This window comes from Pungitius pungitius, chromosome 9, assembly GCF_949316345.1.
Source record: "Pungitius pungitius chromosome 9, fPunPun2.1, whole genome shotgun sequence".
Classification (NCBI taxonomy): domain Eukaryota; kingdom Metazoa; phylum Chordata; class Actinopteri; order Perciformes; family Gasterosteidae; genus Pungitius; species Pungitius pungitius.
Genome location: NC_084908.1, coordinates 4,582,670 through 4,602,392, shown reverse-complemented (window position 1 = coordinate 4,602,392; position 19,723 = coordinate 4,582,670). Strand labels below are relative to the sequence as shown.

At 39.9% G+C, this 19,723-nt stretch overlaps 2 protein-coding genes across 3 annotated transcripts; both read right to left on the bottom strand.

Annotated features, from left to right (window-relative positions):
• Positions 1 to 47: 47 nt before the first annotated feature.
• Positions 48 to 1,768, bottom strand: LOC134132758 (uncharacterized). Its single transcript, XM_062564684.1, has 5 exons — positions 1,533 to 1,768; positions 1,188 to 1,335; positions 846 to 1,094; positions 491 to 759; positions 48 to 176 (listed from the first exon to the last, which is right to left on the bottom strand). Exons 1-4 carry the CDS (start codon positions 1,570 to 1,572, stop codon positions 522 to 524), a joined length of 675 nt encoding a protein of 224 aa, XP_062420668.1. The 5' UTR covers positions 1,573 to 1,768; the 3' UTR covers positions 48 to 176; positions 491 to 521.
• Positions 1,769 to 5,693: 3,925 nt separating this feature from the next.
• On the bottom strand, positions 5,694 to 18,798 carry LOC119218509 (stromal interaction molecule 2-like). Of its 2 annotated transcripts, none has more exons than XM_037473008.2 (12): positions 18,672 to 18,798; positions 16,508 to 16,638; positions 15,273 to 15,384; positions 15,075 to 15,186; positions 14,865 to 14,980; positions 14,515 to 14,692; positions 14,251 to 14,428; positions 13,995 to 14,156; positions 13,719 to 13,819; positions 13,245 to 13,498; positions 9,399 to 9,579; positions 5,694 to 9,263 (listed from the first exon to the last, which is right to left on the bottom strand). In XM_037473008.2, exons 1-12 carry the CDS (start codon positions 18,793 to 18,795, stop codon positions 7,793 to 7,795), a joined length of 3,120 nt encoding a protein of 1,039 aa, XP_037328905.2. In that variant the 5' UTR covers positions 18,796 to 18,798; the 3' UTR covers positions 5,694 to 7,792. The 2 variants fall into 2 exon arrangements, 1 of the variants encoding a protein (XP_037328905.2); XR_009956942.1 differs by lacking the exon at positions 5,694 to 9,263 and adding an exon at positions 10,882 to 11,016 and having other exon boundaries at positions 9,446 to 9,579.
• Between the last annotated feature and the right edge of the window lie 925 nt (positions 18,799 to 19,723).

The following is a 19,723-nucleotide window of genomic DNA, read 5'->3' as shown; positions in this document are numbered from 1 at the left end:
ACTTCCACAGTCTCTACATATAATCTAAGCGCATCAGTAACAGAAACTCCTGGAGCTGGCAAAATTGCAACCTCTTCATCTGAGAGCTCACGGGCCAGCTGAACCTCAGGGACTGATACAGTGCCTCCATGAAGGCCGTGAGGTCCGTTCCAGTCGATCCCATACTCTTCAGAAATCTGAATAGATGACAAGCATAATCAAACTTGTGCTTAAAAATAGTTTGACATGTCCTTATGCAAGATTGTTATTTTTGGTCACCAAGTCAGTGAGAAATTGTTAGTTATTAAAATCAGCTTTGTAAAATAATACAGCTGTAGTATGCACTGTAGAAACTACAGCTCACAGGTTGATCTTTAAAAGCTTGGGAGATTCTAAAGACAATAATCTATAGTAAATGCTCCATTTTAAAGTACCACATTTATCAAAAAAAATATAATAATTATTCCTTTGGGGAAACACTTTTAAAACGTGTTTAAAGTTGATTGTTAACCTCAGTAGGATCCTCCTCAGGGCCTTGCTCTCTATCTTCTCCAGAGTTGCTGTGGTGACTGATTCCTTTCAGTTCTCAGACCGTGAAAGTTCCAAGCGTCGCGAAAAGAGTCTAGGCTTTGCTGGACCAGTGGAAGGAAAATCCGGTGCAGAGCGAAAAGATGGACTTCATTGTCTGGATTCAGTGTTCCCTGATCTTCCAATGAAGTAAAGATCTGATAGAAGAGGTCCAGGGCATGTTCATAAACATCTCTCCACATCCTCTCTATTCTGTGTTTAGGATAAAATTGACAAATTGTTAATTTATGTGACGTATGTTAGTTGTGTGAGCCTAGTTGCCAAACACATTTCTTTACCGCTGATTGTGGACACTTCTGCCTGTGATGTGTGAATTCCTGTCGGTACCTCTGCTTCTGATCATGAATTCTGCTACATCTGCATTCTCCCCCCCTTTATCAGACCGTACCCTTGATGGCAGCCCATACTGCTCAACAGCGGCGATAAAGCTCTGTAAGACCGTATGAGCTCTGTTATTGCCAGCCACAGTCAGGTAGACCACTAAACGACTGAATCCATCCACCCCACCGTGGACAACAAATCTCCACCTGTTGCAAACACATGAAAAGATACTTTATTGTAAATAAAATTGTAATGAAACATCTAGAACGATGCATTGTTTATCTGCTAATATCACTTACCTGATGAGCTTATGGTGGCCATCTATATGCCACAAAGAGTTTGGGCCAGGAACAAAATACTGCCGTCGCCTTAATACACGCAGCCTCAGACGTCTCATGTGGACTCCCTCTGCATCTACTCTGCGTAAAGACTCTTGCAGTCTTGAGACTGAGGAGAGGAACATCCGGACAGCTCAGAATATTACTGTCAGATATTGTGTTTCTTGTGTGAAATGCGTTTCTCTCCTATTATACACATTCTACATCTCAGAGGCGATGTCTTTAAGCAGGCTTCCTTCACCTTTCAAAAGGGCAGAGCTCCAAATTAAAAATACATTTAAATAATGCCCATATTATTATACTCACTTGGAACACGCACACCTCTTGCATTCAGGTGACCACGCATTAGCTTGTAGCCGGTGTTTGGATGACTTCTGTGAATTTCACACTGCGGTCAACTCAGCCGACACTCGGATATCCGTGGTCAACTGAGCCGACACTTGAATTTTAGTGCACGTTTATGCTGACATTTACGGTATTGAGCAAGTAACCGGAATAAAACCTATTTAATCAAATATTCTGAACAATGACTGAAGTATATGAGTTAAGGACGAGTCTGACTACTCTTGTACAGTAAATGCAATATTTTTACTGTACAGATTTGGAGATTTCTTCAAAGTAAAAGTCCTATTTTTACTAGTTCCAAAGCACCATTTCTCCACATTTGGACTGCAATAAAAACAGATTTAGCAATAATTCCAGGCAAAGACTAATGTACCTGTGTTAAGGACCTCCTAGACTACTACCATGATGAATATCAAGCATTTTTACTGTACAGATTTTAAAATATCTTCAAAGTAAAAGTCATATTTGTGCAAGTTCAAATGCACCATTTCTCAAAGTTTGGCCTGCAATAAAAACAGATTTAGCAATAATTCCAGGCAAAGACTAATGTATCTGTGTTAAGTACCTCCTAGACTACTACCATGATGAATATCAAACATTTTTACTGTACAGATTTGGAGATTTCTTCAAAGTAAAAGTCCTATTTTTACTAGTTCCAAAGCACCATTTCTCCACATTTGGACTGCAATAAAAACAGATTTAGCAATAATTCCAGGCAAAGACTAATGTACCTGTGTTAAGGACCTCCTAGACTACTACCATGATGAATATCAAGCATTTTTACTGTACAGATTTTAAAATATCTTCAAAGTAAAAGTCATATTTGTGCAAGTTCAAATGCACCATTTCTCAAAGTTTGGCCTGCAATAAAAACAGATTTAGCAATAATTCCAGGCAAAGACTAATGTATCTGTGTTAAGTACCTCCTAGACTACTACCATGATGAATATCAAACATTTTTACTGTACAGATTTGGAGATTTCTTCAAAGTAAAAGTCCTATTTTTACTAGTTCCAAAGCACCATTTCTCCACATTTGGACTGCAATAAAAACAGATTTAGCAATAATTCCAGGCAAAGACTAATGTACCTGTGTTAAGGACCTCCTAGACTACTACCATGATGAATATCAAGCATTTTTACTGTACAGATTTTAAAATATCTTCAAAGTAAAAGTCATATTTGTGCAAGTTCAAATGCACCATTTCTCAAAGTTTGGCCTGCAATAAAAACAGATTTAGCAATAATTCCAGGCAAAGACTAATGTATCTGTGTTAAGTACCTCCTAGACTACTACCATGATGAATATCAAACATTTTTACTGTACAGATTTGGAGATTTCTTCAAAGTAAAAGTCCTATTTTTACTAGTTCCAAAGCACCATTTCTCCACATTTGGACTGCAATAAAAACAGATTTAGCAATAATTCCAGGCAAAGACTAATGTACCTGTGTTAAGGACCTCCTAGACTACTACCATGATGAATATCAAGCATTTTTACTGTACAGATTTTAAAATATCTTCAAAGTAAAAGTCATATTTGTGCAAGTTCAAATGCACCATTTCTCAAAGTTTGGCCTGCAATAAAAACAGATTTAGCAATAATTCCAGACAAAGACTAATGTATCTGTGTTAAGTACCTCCTAGACTACTACCATGATGAATATCAAACATTTTTACTGTACAGATTTGGAGATTTCTTCAAAGTAAAAGTCCTATTTTTACTAGTTCCAAAGCACCATTTCTCCACATTTGGACTGCAATAAAAACAGATTTAGCAATAATTCCAGGCAAAGACTAATGTACCTGTGTTAAGGACCTCCTAGACTACTACCATGATGAATATCAAGCATTTTTACTGTACAGATTTTAAAATATCTTCAAAGTAAAAGTCATATTTGTGCAAGTTCAAATGCACCATTTCTCAAAGTTTGGCCTGCAATAAAAACAGATTTAGCAATAATTCCAGGCAAAGACTAATGTATCTGTGTTAAGTACCTCCTAGACTACTACCATGATGAATATCAAACATTTTTACTGTACAGATTTGGAGATTTCTTCAAAGTAAAAGTCCTATTTTTACTAGTTCCAAAGCACCATTTCTCCACATTTGGACTGCAATAAAAACAGATTTAGCAATAATTCCAGGCAAAGACTAATGTACCTGTGTTAAGGACCTCCTAGACTACTACCATGATGAATATCAAGCATTTTTACTGTACAGATTTTAAAATATCTTCAAAGTAAAAGTCATATTTGTGCAAGTTCAAATGCACCATTTCTCAAAGTTTGGCCTGCAATAAAACAGATTTAGCAATAATTCCAGGCAAAGACTAATGTATCTGTGTTAAGTACCTCCTAGACTACTACCATGATGAATATCAAACATTTTTACTGTACAGATTTTAAAATTGGTCAGTCTCACAGGCAGCAGTCCCAGCTCCACTTCCCCCCCCTCTACACACACACACACATCAAACCCAAATTGGTTCAAATTTTTTACTTTGGAGATTGTTTGATAATATACAGCAGGTGCAAGTGCTTGGGTTTGCAAGTGCAGACTTTGTGTCTGACCTGTGGACGACCTAAGTAGTTCTTATAGTCTGGACTGCAAGAAAACCACATTTGAATTACACTTCGAACTGAGCACTTGGAACCGCGGTCTTCTCGCCACTGTTCCTCGTCATGGATTTCTGCAAATTGGGTTGTCTGTAATCAACTACGTCCAAATGCCAGCACAACCAGGGTAAGTTTTTGAGATTTATTAGATAAACAGCTCAATGAAGATGCCTCTGTGTCAATGTATTTCTAGAAAGTTAACACAATTATTACATTTTTTTAAATATTTAAACAGTTATGTTTTTATATGTGTATTACATTTTTACTTTAATTAATTCATTCCATCCAAATTTGCCTGGAATTATTGCTAAATCTGTTTTTATTGCAGTCCAAATGTGGAGAAATGGTGCTTTGGAACTAGTAAAAATAGGACTTTTACTTTGAAGAAATCTCCAAATCTGTACAGTAAAAATGTTTGATATTCATCATGGTAGTAGTCTAGGAGGTACTTAACACAGATACATTAGTCTTTGCCTGGAATTATTGCTAAATCTGTTTTTATTGCAGGCCAAACTTTGAGAAATGGTGCATTTGAACTTGCACAAATATGACTTTTACTTTGAAGATATTTTAAAATCTGTACAGTAAAAATGCTTGATATTCATCATGGTAGTAGTCTAGGAGGTCCTTAACACAGGTACATTAGTCTTTGCCTGGAATTATTGCTAAATCTGTTTTTATTGCAGTCCAAATGTGGAGAAATGGTGCTTTGGAACTAGTAAAAATAGGACTTTTACTTTGAAGAAATCTCCAAATCTGTACAGTAAAAATGTTTGATATTCATCATGGTAGTAGTCTAGGAGGTACTTAACACAGATACATTAGTCTTTGTCTGGAATTATTGCTAAATCTGTTTTTATTGCAGGCCAAACTTTGAGAAATGGTGCATTTGAACTTGCACAAATATGACTTTTACTTTGAAGATATTTTAAAATCTGTACAGTAAAAATGCTTGATATTCATCATGGTAGTAGTCTAGGAGGTCCTTAACACAGGTACATTAGTCTTTGCCTGGAATTATTGCTAAATCTGTTTTTATTGCAGTCCAAATGTGGAGAAATGGTGCTTTGGAACTAGTAAAAATAGGACTTTTACTTTGAAGAAATCTCCAAATCTGTACAGTAAAAATATTGCATTTACTGTACAAGAGTAGTCAGACTCGTCCTTAACTCATATACTTCAGTCATTGTTCAGAATATTTGATTAAATAGGTTTTATTCCGGTTACTTGCTCAATACCGTAAATGTCAGCATAAACGTGCACTAAAATTCAAGTGTCGGCTCAGTTGACCACGGATATCCGAGTGTCGGCTGAGTTGACCGCAGTAATTTCACTTACAATATGGTCCAACTCCTCATCATTCACAGCTGAATAGAGATCGGTTTTTCTGTAGAAACAAAAAAAAACACAACATCAAGTAATGTTACCTTAAACGCCATATTCTTTCAGAGTGTATGAGAGCAGCAATTCATAAACAGAAACCTTATGAATTTAGTGTAAATACCTTAAACTGTATTGTTGCATGCGCCTCTTGATAGTCCTTTTTGACACTCCGAACATCGCTGCAATTTGAACTGCGGGAACTCCACAAAGAACTTGGTGCTCCAGAACTGCACTCGGTATGTCAAACGGCAAACGCCCCGGTCCCTGTGTGTGTTGGGCCTGATGCGCCCTGGTACCAGAGAAGCGGTGGACAACTTCTTCTAGATTTGCAATCACTCTGTGGTCGATATCTTCGTCGGAAAGTGCGGAAATGACTCCAACAACTTCAATAAGTTCCTCTGCTTTACTAGCTACATGCTCTGATTCAGCAGGTCCTGCTTCTACATCCTCTGCTAAGTTTAAAATGTCTCTCACCAACTCCCTGGAAAGTTCACGGAGATCCTCCATGTTTCAATCCAGGTACTCTACTTCAGACCAAAGCAATGGATCAGACTAGATTCGCGTTAGCCCCGCCCACTGACTTTGATGGGTCAGTTTGACAGTTTTAAGTAATTCATGAAGCGCTGCAACGCAGGATCATGAAATGTAAATGTAAATAGTGAAATAGTTATATATGTATTTTACATTAAATGAATCTGTATTTTAATTAATTAATGACACATTCAAGTACACATTTATGTATTTAATTCCAATTTTAATTAATAAATGACACATTTATGTAATTATTTGATTGTGTATTTATTTATTTAATTGTGGCACTTTTAGTCCTCCATAAAAGGAGAAATCCTGTGCACACTGATGAATGAAATTGAACGTGCCTGTAGTCAACTGTGTTGCTAACACACTTGCATCGGCTTAGGATTACTTCTTTTTATTGATTAATGAACTGAACTTCTAATGTTACCCTGCTACACGCTTGAATCACAGACAAATTTCTAACATATAAACTCTCCATTACATTGACCTTAACTGTGAAAATGTACGTACTTCCTGTTTAACTGCTGCCAAAAAAGACAACATTTACATTTTCTCGATTTAAAGTGAAAAAACAAGAACACAATGTTATTTTCAGTATTACCGTTTAAACAATTTTCCTTTTCAAAGGGAAAAAAGCAATTAATTACAATTATCTTCTTCTTTATTAACTTAAATATTGTCAATAAACTACTCAAAGTACTGACTTAATGCCTGTAAACAATAAAAGAAGCATAAAAACAATCATACAGGTTCAATAAAAAAGAAAATCGAGCTAGCAAGCTGTTTGTGAGCAAACAGCAAATCAATGCAGAACATTTGAAACCATTTTGCCTGTCTCTGGTCGATCCACAGGACCAGGACAAATGCTTTTTAAACGGGTAAAAATGTTATTATCAAATGTTATGTCAAGGTTGACCGATTACCAAGCTCAAAATAAGAGAAAGCAGTCTCCTGTTTAAATTACGAATATGTGCATCAGGAACATTTACATTTACTATTTCAGCAACATTTCAGCCAGAAATATACAAACATGGGAGAATCTTTTTATTTTTTTAATTAAGTGAACTGTTTGCTGGAGGCTTTTTTTAGTGCAGATCTTTTCAGGTGTCAAACATATTTAAGGCCATTCAAAACTTGGTTACAAATCATACTGAATAGTCAAGACTAAGTATACAACAATAAAATATCAAATTAAGACAAACTTTAAGGTTAAGGGTCTAACCCTAAAAAAGTGTGTTTTTTATAACTTCATGATGATAAATCCCACTGCTGTCGTCAGATTGTGATTCAAACGTTTGTAAATCCTGGTTTGAGGATGAGATATGTCTCATCACGTTTTGACAACTTCAAACAAGTGAGAAGAAACCAGAGACACAATCGACACAGAAGTCTCTCAAGTGAAATTATCAAAACTGTTGCTGTTTTCAAAAGTCTCCATTGGAGGCTTATGTTAAATATAAGCATTGCCTCTGTTATACAGAAAAGCACAATTTCATACTTCAACCAAAGGCAAAGCCCATAAAAACTGTTACTAATATAACATATGGCAACTATAACTATATGTTTAAATAAGACTCAAAAATAAATTAACTTCAGCTCTCAATGCCAGACATTGTAAATAAGGTTCTGAAACTCTCATTTCAAATTTAAAATAGTAAAATGGAAAACTTTCTAAGCTGGTTGTCAGAGTTTCTGTAGACCACCTTGAGGCTTTTCTGGAGGGGACTCAGATTTCTTTTTGAAAAGATTTTTTAGCCTCAAAGATTTCTTGCTCTTTTCCTTATGTTTGCTCTTTTCGTCTCCAGCCTCAGGGGGCAATGCGGGAGACCGGAAAGAGAGCCTTGATGATGGCAACAGCGGCTCCTCCTCTACTAGGGACCTGCTCTGGGACAGGTTGGGCATTGAGGCCGAGGGGCCGGTATGGCTTGTAGTCCCGGAGTGGCAGGACTTCTCGAGGATTCCATCATACACAAGCTGGCTCAGCGGGCCAGCGTAGAGGTCTGATGACGAATCCCATGGTACCTGGGAGGTTACCGTAAGGTCTGGCTGTCCAATTCGACCTGGATATGAGCTCGCTCCCAACTCCTCCTGGAGAGTTGATTGTTTAGGTATTTCCATTGGATCGTCAACTATATCCCAGGAGATGTTTTCAATGGCAGTGTCTGTGGATGTGTCACTGTCAACGCTCGGCGTTCTTGGTATTCTTCTGTTGAGAGAACCAGCAGACTCAAGTTCATCTCTCAGTAACCTTCTACTTGTTGAAGGTCCTAAACCAAAATCCTGCTTCTCTGTAGATGACGAACTATTGGTATGTGCATCAAATCTCTTTCTGAGCAGTAAATTTGCAGAAGCAGTGTCTGTAAAATACTCTAGCTCATCTCTGGATAGCTTTCTTGTTGGTGTTCCTGCGGCATCAAACATTTGGTCCATTGATAACGCCCTCACAGAAGAATCAAGCTGGCAGTCTTCATTATTCCACGGAAACTTTCTTGAACCAGTGTCGAAGGAAGTTCCCATTGAATCTCTTGTAATCCTTCTGGGCACTGAGTAAAACGAATGCTCAACATCATCTCGTATCATCTTTCTTGAGGCACTGTCCATCGAAGCCCCCATCATATCACGGGAAATCATCCTCCGTGACACATCTGTAGTTGCTTCTAATTCATTCCAAATAAGCTTTCTTGTGTCCAGAGGTAAATCACTTCTTTCTCTATATTTATTTCTTGAAGAAACGTCTATCGGATCTCCCATTGTATCTCTCTCTACTTTACGGCTTGAGAATTCTGCATCAAACTCTTTGGAAAGTAACTTTCGAACCGTAGCATCCACAGGGACTTCCCTCTTGTCTTTGGGTACCTTCCTTGACATAGCCTCTATAAACGACGCATCTTTTGACATCTTCAAAAATGAGGTTTCAGAAGAAGCGTCCTGCATCTTTCTGCAATCTTCCAGTTCTTCTGCTGACATTTTTCTAACTGGAGATTCAACAACAGCCTCTATTTCTTTACTCTTTGTAATGGAGGTGTCCAAAAAAAGTTCAGTTTCATCATGGTCGAGCTTGGGAGAGGACGAGTCAACAGTAGGATAAGGGAACATTTTGCCGAGAGGAGAGGATGTCATAAATTCTGTGTCTGAAACGATCTCCTGGGAGCTTCTGTATGTCAGAGAAATTAAAGGAAGAATAGGGGAAGGAAATGACATGGAAGAAAAGAAAGAAGGAATCAAGGAATGGACAAAGACTGTATTGTCAATGCATTAGCCTCTAAAACTGATAGGCAGGAAGACATACTGTTTCTTTAGAGATTTCAAGAAGACGCCCTCCTCTTCACAAGGATACGGGGCTCTGACGGGGATAAGAAGGTCTGGGTCTGGCGCGATCATGGCGGCCGCTGGCGGAACGATCGTGCCAGGACGACGTGACCGACATATGGTGGAGCCTCGGGTTTGAGGAGAGCGCTTCATTGGTTGAACTGGAGGAAAATCAAAGATGAACCAATCAGTAGAACAGATAACACAATTCATACCATCATACAGAGATTAAGCTATGTGTATATATTAAGGCCAGGCAATTAAGGTGCTATTATCAATAATTTTAACACAGTATTTTTATTATTAATAATATTATTTCCAATGTCCGTTGATCACTGTCTCTGAACACACGGACAAACAATGGGTCACATGAGGGGGGTGTTGATCAACATTGAGTTGGGAGTAGGGTCACCACGTGTCTCAACCAATAAGAGCATTTGGAGGTGGGCTTAAGACTGCTAATGAACGAAACAGAGTCGTTGAGAAAGGTAGCAAAATCTCTTTCACACTGCATAGTTAGATAGAAGATAGAACCCGCCCTGCTAGTAGTAGTAGAAGGTGGGTCTAAGAAGCACTTTAGTCAATAGCTAATTGTGTGACATACAATTTAGCCAATCAGCGTCCTTAAATAGACTCAGCTTGGGGCAACATTGTTTTTGCCCCAAGTTTGATTGTTCTCGCCAATTCTGGTATCAACAGGCGGACGACATTCTGGAAGAAGTAAAGAGCACGGATTTTATCCCCCTTCAAGCAGACGAGCAGATAAAGAACATGTTATATTATACTGATTATTAATTTGGTGAATATATATTATATTATACTGAGTTGCCAGTGAAGGTGACAGGGTGAGATTTTAATAGTTTTTTACTGCTTTTTTGGAATAAATATTTAACTGTAATTTTTTTTTGATATACATGTACAATTCAATTCATTTTATTTTGTATAGCCCAAAATCGCAAATTACAAATTTGCCTCAGAGGGCTTTATAGTCTGATATCTTAATTGTTTTGTATTAAATCAACCTGGGAGGTTTGCTGAAATTGATGCGATAGCCCTACCAAGAACATTTTCCACCAGCGGCCACTGGTAGCCTGTAAGTGAAAATACACTGACATAGGTTGTGTTGTGTTAACATTGGAGGTTTCTTCAATTATAATGAACAGGGGAAGTGTTTAATAGAACATTGTCATCTTTTATATTGTATATACTGTAACACCGTTACACCCTGCGCAAAATTGATTTAATATGACTTTAACTCACAACGGAATGGGATTATGCCAGAAAAGCCATGAAATAGTCGCAACCCAATTATTTTATTGCACGTTAACTGAGTTAACTCAAAGCCAAGTTGACTCAATTTCAATTTCATTTTGAACACAGGTAACGTGCAATAACAATGCAATAAAAATTATTATTATCATTTGGAAAGTCAAATATGGCTCTGAATATTCATACAGACAAACCATGGGTCGTAGGAGGGGTAGGGGAGTAGGGTGGGAGAGCAGGGTGGGGGGGGGGGGTTGATCAGTATTGGCTTGGGAGAGGCGTCATCACACGTCTCAACCAATGAGAGTATTTGAGGGACGGGCCTAGGACTGCTGCAGCATGGGACAGAAAAATGGAGAAAAGTACCGAACTGTTACGTGGACATTTTTATTTGTTTATAAAATCACTATGATTGTGTTTTTTTCTTTTGGACAAAGATTATCCAACGGAAACCCAGTACTAACATGGAGTTCACAGATGAAAAAAATGTCCCAGCACAGTAAATCTAAATCTAATAATTTAATTTCAGCTGTATACTTTGTGTTTGACTACTTAGCTCTAAATAGGGACACTGAACTATATAGATAGATAGATGGGTTGTTGGTTGATATATAAGCTGTTTATGCTGCTCGCTGATAAGAGAAACATGTTTATGCTCGTACCTATTCAGAAAAAAAATAATTCTAAATGTTAACTTGCCTGTTATAATGGTCTGATCGAGGCTAACTTGTTTTTCTATTACAATCTATATAAAACATGAATGTCCTGTCAGTGGCAAATGGCTTTGCTTTTTCATTTGATTTACAGTTTTAATTAAATTAAAATCAAGTTGAGATTTGCAATATATTAACAGCCTCTGTGTAAAAGGGAATATTTAAAATGCACATAATTAGTTTGTATAAAAGTTTAATTTAAAGTTTGCAGTACACTTTATGAATGCATTGTAAGATTTTGAGCATTACAATGTGAGTAATCATAATTAACGTGATTCATGTGATTAATTTCAATAGAAAATATTAACCTTTGCCCAGCCCTAATATATATATATATACACACACACACACACACAGACCATAGTTTACAACACCAAGATCTGGCATGGCACAATTTCCATACATCTCTGCAAAATATATGATTCTATAGGTGTATATAATACTCAGAAAGCTCCATGTTCATGAAAGTTACATTTTTTATTTTGATTGTTTGTAGAGAGTAGGATGAGAAAGATGTTGGCGTTCTGAACAGCCTTTTCTCCATGGTCATTATGTTTCTTTTTTTTTTAAAATACTCTGGCAAGAGTACTCTGGCAATGTATGCTGGCAAGCATACATTAATGGTTTCTAGACGACAACCGTAGGTTATTGGTGCTAGCATTGGTGGTCTTATGACTTAACCACTTAAACGTCAGCTCTATTGTGGACACAACTTTCTATCCATGGGGTTGCAAAGGAAGCATTAGTTTCAGTTAGCAACATTGCCAGCTTGAGGGCTAACAGGACAGTAAATTTATGTTTACATTAAAACATATTAAAAAAAAGAATTCCACAGAACACAAGGGGTCCTTGAATGATCTAAACCAGAGGTCACTAACATGCGGACTGCAGTCTGGATCCGGACCCAGAAGCTGTCCCATCCGGACCCGGACCAAAAGCTAAAAAAAAAGACGGTTGTGATTTAAATGTGACAGAGCACTTTTTCGACCTCGCAGCTTTACTCGTCTTTAAGACGAAGGCTTAAAGCACTGACCAATTGCATTCGAGTTAAACCATCCCACGTGATACCACTTGACCAATCGAGTCTTTGCATTCCAGGCACGACGATGATATCGTCTCAATACTGCGGGCAGACGAGAGATGTACCGGAAAATTACAAATAAAAAGACGGTAGGAAGAAAAGGTAAGATATCAAAGTTTGAGTAAAAGACGAGTGAGATAGAAAGCGAGAGAAAGGGACGGGTGAGAAAAATGAGGAAGAAATAGACAGCGACTGGTTTCTGTTCATACTTCCCACTGCAGCACTAAACCAGTGTCTCATGAGGCGCAATGAGCTTCTCCACGTGGGGAGATATATATATATATGTGTGTATATGTATGTGTGTGTATATATATATATATATATATATATATATATATATATACACACACATACATACAATTGTTAAATGCAGCCCTACTTTTATTTAGTTAATTGAGAGAACATTATTTATATTTGCAGTCACACATATATGTTCAGTTCTTTGTTGCGTAACAATAAATATTGTCAATAGAATTTTAGAATTACACTGAATTCATTTGATTTGTTAGTTGTGTATTGATTACATGCAAATGTTGATGCAACTCTATTCCTCTATTTAATCACACTAAGTAGTCACATTATGATCTTTAGGATCTTTTTTTTTTCTCTAACTGGACCTCTTCACATTTTAGTTGAAGAACCCTGGTTTAATGTCTATAGAACGTTGTGTGAATCACATGCTACGGGCTCCTTAGTCACGGGATCCCAACACTTTGTGGGCACTGATGAGGATCCAAATAAAAAAAACACTATTGGTGTTACTTACCTGGCATCTGCGATATGACTGGAGAAGCAGACTCCTCTAACAGATCCTCCATAGAGCCATGGACAGAGCTGTGGCATGACCAAGAAGGCTGCGGCACTCTGGGAAACCCCAGGGCGATTGAGTCGGAGTAGAGCTGACCAGTGAGGTTCGAAAGGCCGGTATTCCTAATGATGGGGAAACCACAGAGGCGCTCGATCTGCTGCCAGCGGTGGAGACGCTCCCGTAGGCAGGCTGTTACCTCAACCAAGGCATTCCTTTGAGATGTACAAAGATGGTATGTTGCATTACTGTTATGGACACTGTAGGATATTACCACTGTGGCCTGTTGGTTTGTGGCTCCTCAGCTGAGATGTCCTTTTCCTTTATTAAATACTTTGAACTGTTCATTCAAAGATGTCTCCTGTCCGTCTGGTATTTCTTCATTTTTTGAACATAACAACACACACAAAACCTGCAAAGGTCACTTTAACTCACTTTGCCTCCAGGATCTTGTGGTCAACTTGGTCTAAAGAGGAGCTGTGTGCCACATGGAGAGTCCCAAAGAGAGAACTCCTCTTCCTCTTAATCCTCTCTGCCTGTAAGGAAACCCAGGCACAGCTCAGTTGATGTAGTAAAATGACAAATGAGAACAATGTAAATGCTCTTCCCATGTTTTAGAATTACTTACCTGTCCAGTGCATTTCCACTGAATATCACCAATGTGTTTTTCATGTGTGCCCCCCCGCCCCTCCGTTTCCCCTTTTCCATTACCTCTTCCTTTGCAATGGCGAGCTGTAGCTCTGCTCTGTGCCTCTTGACATTGTAGTACTGGACCTCGACCTCATGGGTCAGCTGCAACCACAGCTGGAGGGCCTCGGAGGCAGACGAGCTAGCCTGCATGTCCTTCTCCGCCTGCTTCAGTGCCCCGCGGATCTGAAAGGAGGGGCGCATCAGTCAAACCGTCGATATGTTGGATGTGTATACAAATTGTTGAATAATGCTGGAAAAGCTTATTTTCCGTGTCCACCTGCACCAGCTCCTCCTCTGCGTATCGGAGGCGGCTGAGCTCGCAGACGGCTCCCTGCCTCAGCTCGTGCAGACGGTAGGCCTCCTCCTGCGCCCCCATGATCTCATCCCTCATCTTCTCCTCCAGATTCTGTTTCTCCTCTGCGACGTTGCGTTTTTCCTCTTGTGCCTCCGCAAGTCTGGGCAGGTGGACGTTGTTTTAGACGAAACAAAGTCAATTCATCAATGGGTCGTAAGTGAAAGACACTGATTGGCGAATACTTACTGTTCCTGCAGATCTATGAGGCTCTGCTCAGCCCTCTGCAGACTTTCCAAATCTTTTATCATCCTGGCCACGTGGAATTTACTGGCTTTGTTCTGGGCTGAGGCAAACCAGCAGCCTCCGACTCCCATCACCACGGATACTATGAGCAGCAGGTCCTTCATATAGTTGTGAGGGGGGCCTGTGGTGCAATGGAAGGTCATGGTTATTAATGGTGCATGGATCATAAAAGCATCACAGAGGATGGAATGGGACAAAGTGAGTGTGTCAGCAGTTGGGATACTGGAGAGATTCAAGAAAGCTTGGAGGGGTTTTAGGCATGTGGGGGGAAAAGGGGAAAGACTCGTCCTTACGCGTAGGTGGTCCAAACAGGACAACGTCCAGAGCCTTGATGTTGAGCTTCTGTTTGTCTCTCTGGTCCTGAACCCTCAGATGGCCACTCAGGAAGGACGGCTCATTGGCTGCAATTCTGAAAAAAAAGGGTTCAAAGTATAGCCCGTTGATACCACTCAAAGTTTTTACAACGACTTGCTCAAAAGACAGGAAATAAGAGATATTCTCACCTGGGGAGAGTGTTTCCATTCACCTTAAAGTCCTTAAAGTTCCTTTCGTACTGGGGCAATTCGACAAAATCCTTCAGCCAGCGAAGCACGTCATCCTGAGTCCAGTTATGGACTGAAAAGTGAGACAAGGAAAGGATACAAAGTGAGACAAAGTAGAGCTTGTAACTTGGGAACACAAGGAGAGATATACAGACATACCTTCAGACGACTTCCAGCCCCTCCACAGCTCCTCGATTGTGATGTGTTGGTCTTCCTTGTGCAGGTGGCTGTGTTTGTTGGTCTGCTGCTGCTTCATGTCCTCCATGATGAACTGCAGAAAGACAAGAGAGGGTTACCAGGAACGTGAAAAAAAAGGAGTGAAAAATGTCAAGAATAAGATCGGGGGTCACGATCACCTAAACGTTAGCTTAGCATAAAAGCTCTCAGTCAGAAATGAATTGGGTAAATGTGGATGTGTGGTGTGAACTTGGATTTCAATCTATGAAAAAGGAGTCAGTGTTTTCAGTCTGTATTTCTTTAGAATGCTTCAGACACATGAGTGTGTTTTGCAAACGTGTGTGTGTGTGTGTGTGTGTGTGTGTCTACGTGTGTGTTGCTGTTGTCTTGGAATGTGTCCTTGGCTGTAAACAGAGGCTACATGCGGGGGCTAGTGGGAATCTTGTTGGTGTTCTGGTGGCCCCTCAGCCAAACCCTCCACCCCGTCTCTATGGTAACCGCAACCCGAGCCCCGGGATACTGTATCCCTGAACTGCATTCTAAAATGCAAAGGCATTTGATAATTCTGGATGCACTACCAATGTCACGTACCACCAAACCTCACACATCATTGGACCAAATACTTGTTCACTCTGGACGTCATAATATAGAAATATGGATTATGTTTTTGGCTCATTAACAAAGTGAAGTTGTAGATAAAACAAATATGTTTAGGAATGTGCAACAATTTATAGGTCAAAGATTAAAGAAAACTAGAGATACACGTGTCAAATCTTGCTTCGCAACATTATTTTTAAGATTTAGTAATTCATTGTCTGATTAACCTACATTCACAGAGTTAAACAAATTACTGAAGTTGAATACTTTTTGGTATAATTGCAGAATGTGTTTCACCACCGAGGCGAGTAGTGAATCCTTTGAAGTTTCTTTGTGGCAACTATAAGAACGTGTCTGACAATTTAGGGAATCTGGATTAAAAAAAAGAAGAGGTGCTATTCTGTCAAGTCTGACCATGAAGTCACCAGTGTCGCAGTATTCTATTAGAGCGAAACCATTTTGTCACTGAGCCAAAATTAAACTTTATACCGTTGCTATCCTTGTCTCTTCAGCCAGCCAGAACACCTGTTGTTGAACAGTATGGTCGCGTCTGTCTCAGGAAAGAACATGACACACAAGTACTAAGAAAACGTGGTAAACATCACTCTGCAGCTCTGTACCTCCAAACTCTCCTCCACCTCGATGCCTCCGTCTTGGTCATCATCCATCATCTGATGGATGCTCCATAGGGCTTCCAAGCTGTAGCGATCCGCCTCACTGATGCATGGTGGATACACCACCATGCAGGGGTCTACATGGGTTGAGGGAGACAATGACATGAATTATTATTTTACTCACATGATCTATCACTCATCCTGTAATGAAGCTTAGCTGTTTAATTTATCTAATCGATATAAACATACTTGTAAACGTTTATACTGCGGGTGAAATAATAATTCAAAATGTTGACGTGTTCAATACTTATTTCACCTGCTGTGTGTATATACACTGTTCCTCTGAATTATATCAGTACCGAGTCGTTGTGATTGGTTTACTTACACACATACCCGATTGTGGGGTCAACAGAAAGTGTTAACATTCATTTGCTTAAAAAAGTCTCAATCCAAAACGTCAACAACGAGTCTGTGCCAGTCCCTTACTATGGCTGCTCCTAAAATACAAACTAAATTAGATCCATTAAATATTTACTGTATGTTTATTTAAACGAGCCGTGATGGGTGTCTAAAACCTTTTGCGATTTAAGAAAGACACATCAGTGTTAAGGCCCCAATGTGATTCCTGGTTGTCTCTGTCAATAAAACTTTTAAGTGTCTTAACCCCCAAACAACTTTTTTTCAGCTGAAGACCACCTGATTTTGGTATTTAGTAATGTTGTTGATGGGTTTAGGTTCTAACCGTGACAATGTGGTGCAAATAATTTAAATCCTTCATAGTGTGTTTACCCTCCACTCCACTGGGTGAAAACCAGATATTAGCTGATCTGAAGCTAGGAGGTTTATATGGAGTTAGCTTTTGTCACCAATATCCTCCCCTCTAATGTAGCCTAAATTGCTAATTGGTAGCATACACAAACTTTTTGCAGCACTCAGCAATGACCATAACAATAGTCAGCATGCTAGCAGTTACCATTTGTGATTAGCGCTAGCTATTAGAAAAAGCTAACATGTCACTATTTCCTAACCCTGGACACAAGAGCAAACTCACTAAAGTTACTTGTTAAACTAATTAGGAACTGCACATATTGATAATTGAGCACAATTAAAGCTGAGGGCAAAAAAGGTGAAGTTCGGACACCGACATGACGAGCACTGGACCAATGAGTATGCTACGGCTAAATGATACAGACTTTAAAAGGTGTGGGCGAGCCCAAAAACCAACCCTCTAACCCTTCCCTAACCGTTTTCATCATCCAGGAACCTGAACATTCATGTGTTATTTGCACACGTATAATTGTGTTTAAACCTCTTTTTCTGGAATGCAGTTTCCCTCAAACACCAACCACTAGATGTCTATATGTCTCAGCATAGTTGGAGAAAGCAGAAGGGGGTCAAAATGTTGGTTTTCTGACCGATGTGAGTGACTCTCTTCAAGCTAATCATTTGGCATGGGGACAAATTATTTCAATTCTTAACCATTTCACCCAAAGACATTTGAAAGTAATTATCTATGCCGCGTGATCTCATTCCAACAGCCAGACCAGTTCTGGCGTACAGGTCAAAGACATCGATCCCCTGGTTGTTGATGGAACTTGCATTTCTCAACAGTGAGGAAACATTTAAACTGGGTGTGCTATTAAATATCAATGGTGTATGCAAAGGCCCTCTTAAGTGTGTGTGTGTGTCTTCCTGTGTCCCTGTGGGACCTCCACATATGACATGGCTTAACTCTTTCCACAGGTGAGCTGCAATTGTTTGGACTTAAACAAAAAGCCGCCGTTTGAAATCAAGGTTATATTGTTATTCTAAAACACACAGCGACTTGGGAGAGGGATAAGTTTATTTCCAATGAAATTAGAAAGAAAATGTTATTGTTCTCTCGATTTTTTTTTCTGGCAAAGAGTTAAATTTCAAATGAGATGCAGATGATGACTCACTACCTTTTATAATATTGAAGAAAGGACCTAAATAGCTTTAAAAGGTTCATCTGTTTTTGAACTGTTGGGAAATGGGGGGGGGGGGGGGGGGAATGTGATCGAAGAAAATGGAGGAACTAGTGCGAGAAAATGTATGCTTTTTTTTAACGTTGACAGGGAACATTGCAATATGATGCAAATACTTTAAAACCACGTTCAGCAATGTGTTTCCTTCTTGATTCTGATTGTACCTGTTGGGTCGAAACTTGCGCTCCCGCCGGAGAAGGCGAAGCCCTGAAGGTCCCCGGTGCCGTGCGTCGCCACGAAGAGCGCAGCGGGGAAAATGAGGAGCAAGAGGGGGCACAGGGACAGCATTTCAGATGCTGTCGCTCTGAGTCGAGAAAAACTGCAAAGGAGACGGAGAAAGAACGCGCCCGGTGCCGGTGGGAGGGATGTTCTGCAGGAAGGAAGGACGGACGACTCCAAATCTGTGACTACGCCACAACAGTTAGGACACTTTTCAAAAGGTTTCCAGTGACCATGTGCAGGCTCATCCAAACGCAAGTGGGCTGCGCGTAAAAGCACTCCAAAGGCGAGCGTGGGTATTGTGGTAAAAACGGATCCACACTTAATAAAATCCCTTTGGGTAACAAGATTCCCGAGGCTCGTCCATCATTCATAAAATCAAAGTGCAGCTGTTGCTTAAAAAAAAATAATCCTCCTGTCCCGCTCACGGAGCAGACGCTTCTCTGCGCACAATGGCGCGTGTCCCGTTGTCTTCCGCGCAACTCTTTCCCAAGAAGAGACGTCGAGATGTGACGAGTTGTTACGCAGATTTCACTCCCTCCCACCTCTCTCACCCTTTCTCTAGCAACAGGGACCCAACCACGTAATTAAAGCTCTCAACGCCCCCAAGACGCGCGGAGTTGCAGCGTTGATCCAGCGAGCTCCATATAAAGTTATGGGCATTTATGGCAGAAATGACCAACGGTGCTGCGCCCTATAGAGATGACGCGTAAAACCAACAACCGGTGGGGTTTTATGGCTTTACTGGTGGGTCAATTAAAGCCCTCCTTACCAGTCACTGTGGGGGGTACGGGAGGTGCGGGGCAGAGCGTGTGTGGGGCCAGGCCGCCTGGGTCCGAGACCTCATTCAATGCGACAGCCCGCGCCGATGGAGTAAGTAAACGATCGCGCACCTGTTGCTTCGAGATTCTGGTATCGAGAGGGCGAGGGACACAAGGAGATCACAGGACTACACACACAAACACACAGTAATAACTCCTCTTAAACAGTAACAACG

Coding starts and splice junctions, on each gene's coding strand:
- LOC134132758 (XM_062564684.1), bottom strand. CDS start 1,572: ATGCGTGGTCACCTGAATGCAAGAGGTGTGCGTGTTCCAA. Junction 1,336..1,532: donor AAGAGGTGTGCGTGTTCCAA/GTGAGTATAATA, acceptor TCCTCTCCTCAG/TCTCAAGACTGCAAGAGTCT. Junction 760..845: donor AGAAGTGTCCACAATCAGCG/GTAAAGAAATGT, acceptor TCCTAAACACAG/AATAGAGAGGATGTGGAGAG.
- LOC119218509 (XM_037473008.2), bottom strand. CDS start 18,795: ATGCTGTCCCTGTGCCCCCTCTTGCTCCTCATTTTCCCCGCTGCGCTC. Junction 14,981..15,074: donor AATGGAAACACTCTCCCCAG/GTGAGAATATCT, acceptor CTTTTTTTTCAG/AATTGCAGCCAATGAGCCGT. Junction 13,820..13,994: donor TCGCCATTGCAAAGGAAGAG/GTAATGGAAAAG, acceptor GTTTCCTTACAG/GCAGAGAGGATTAAGAGGAA.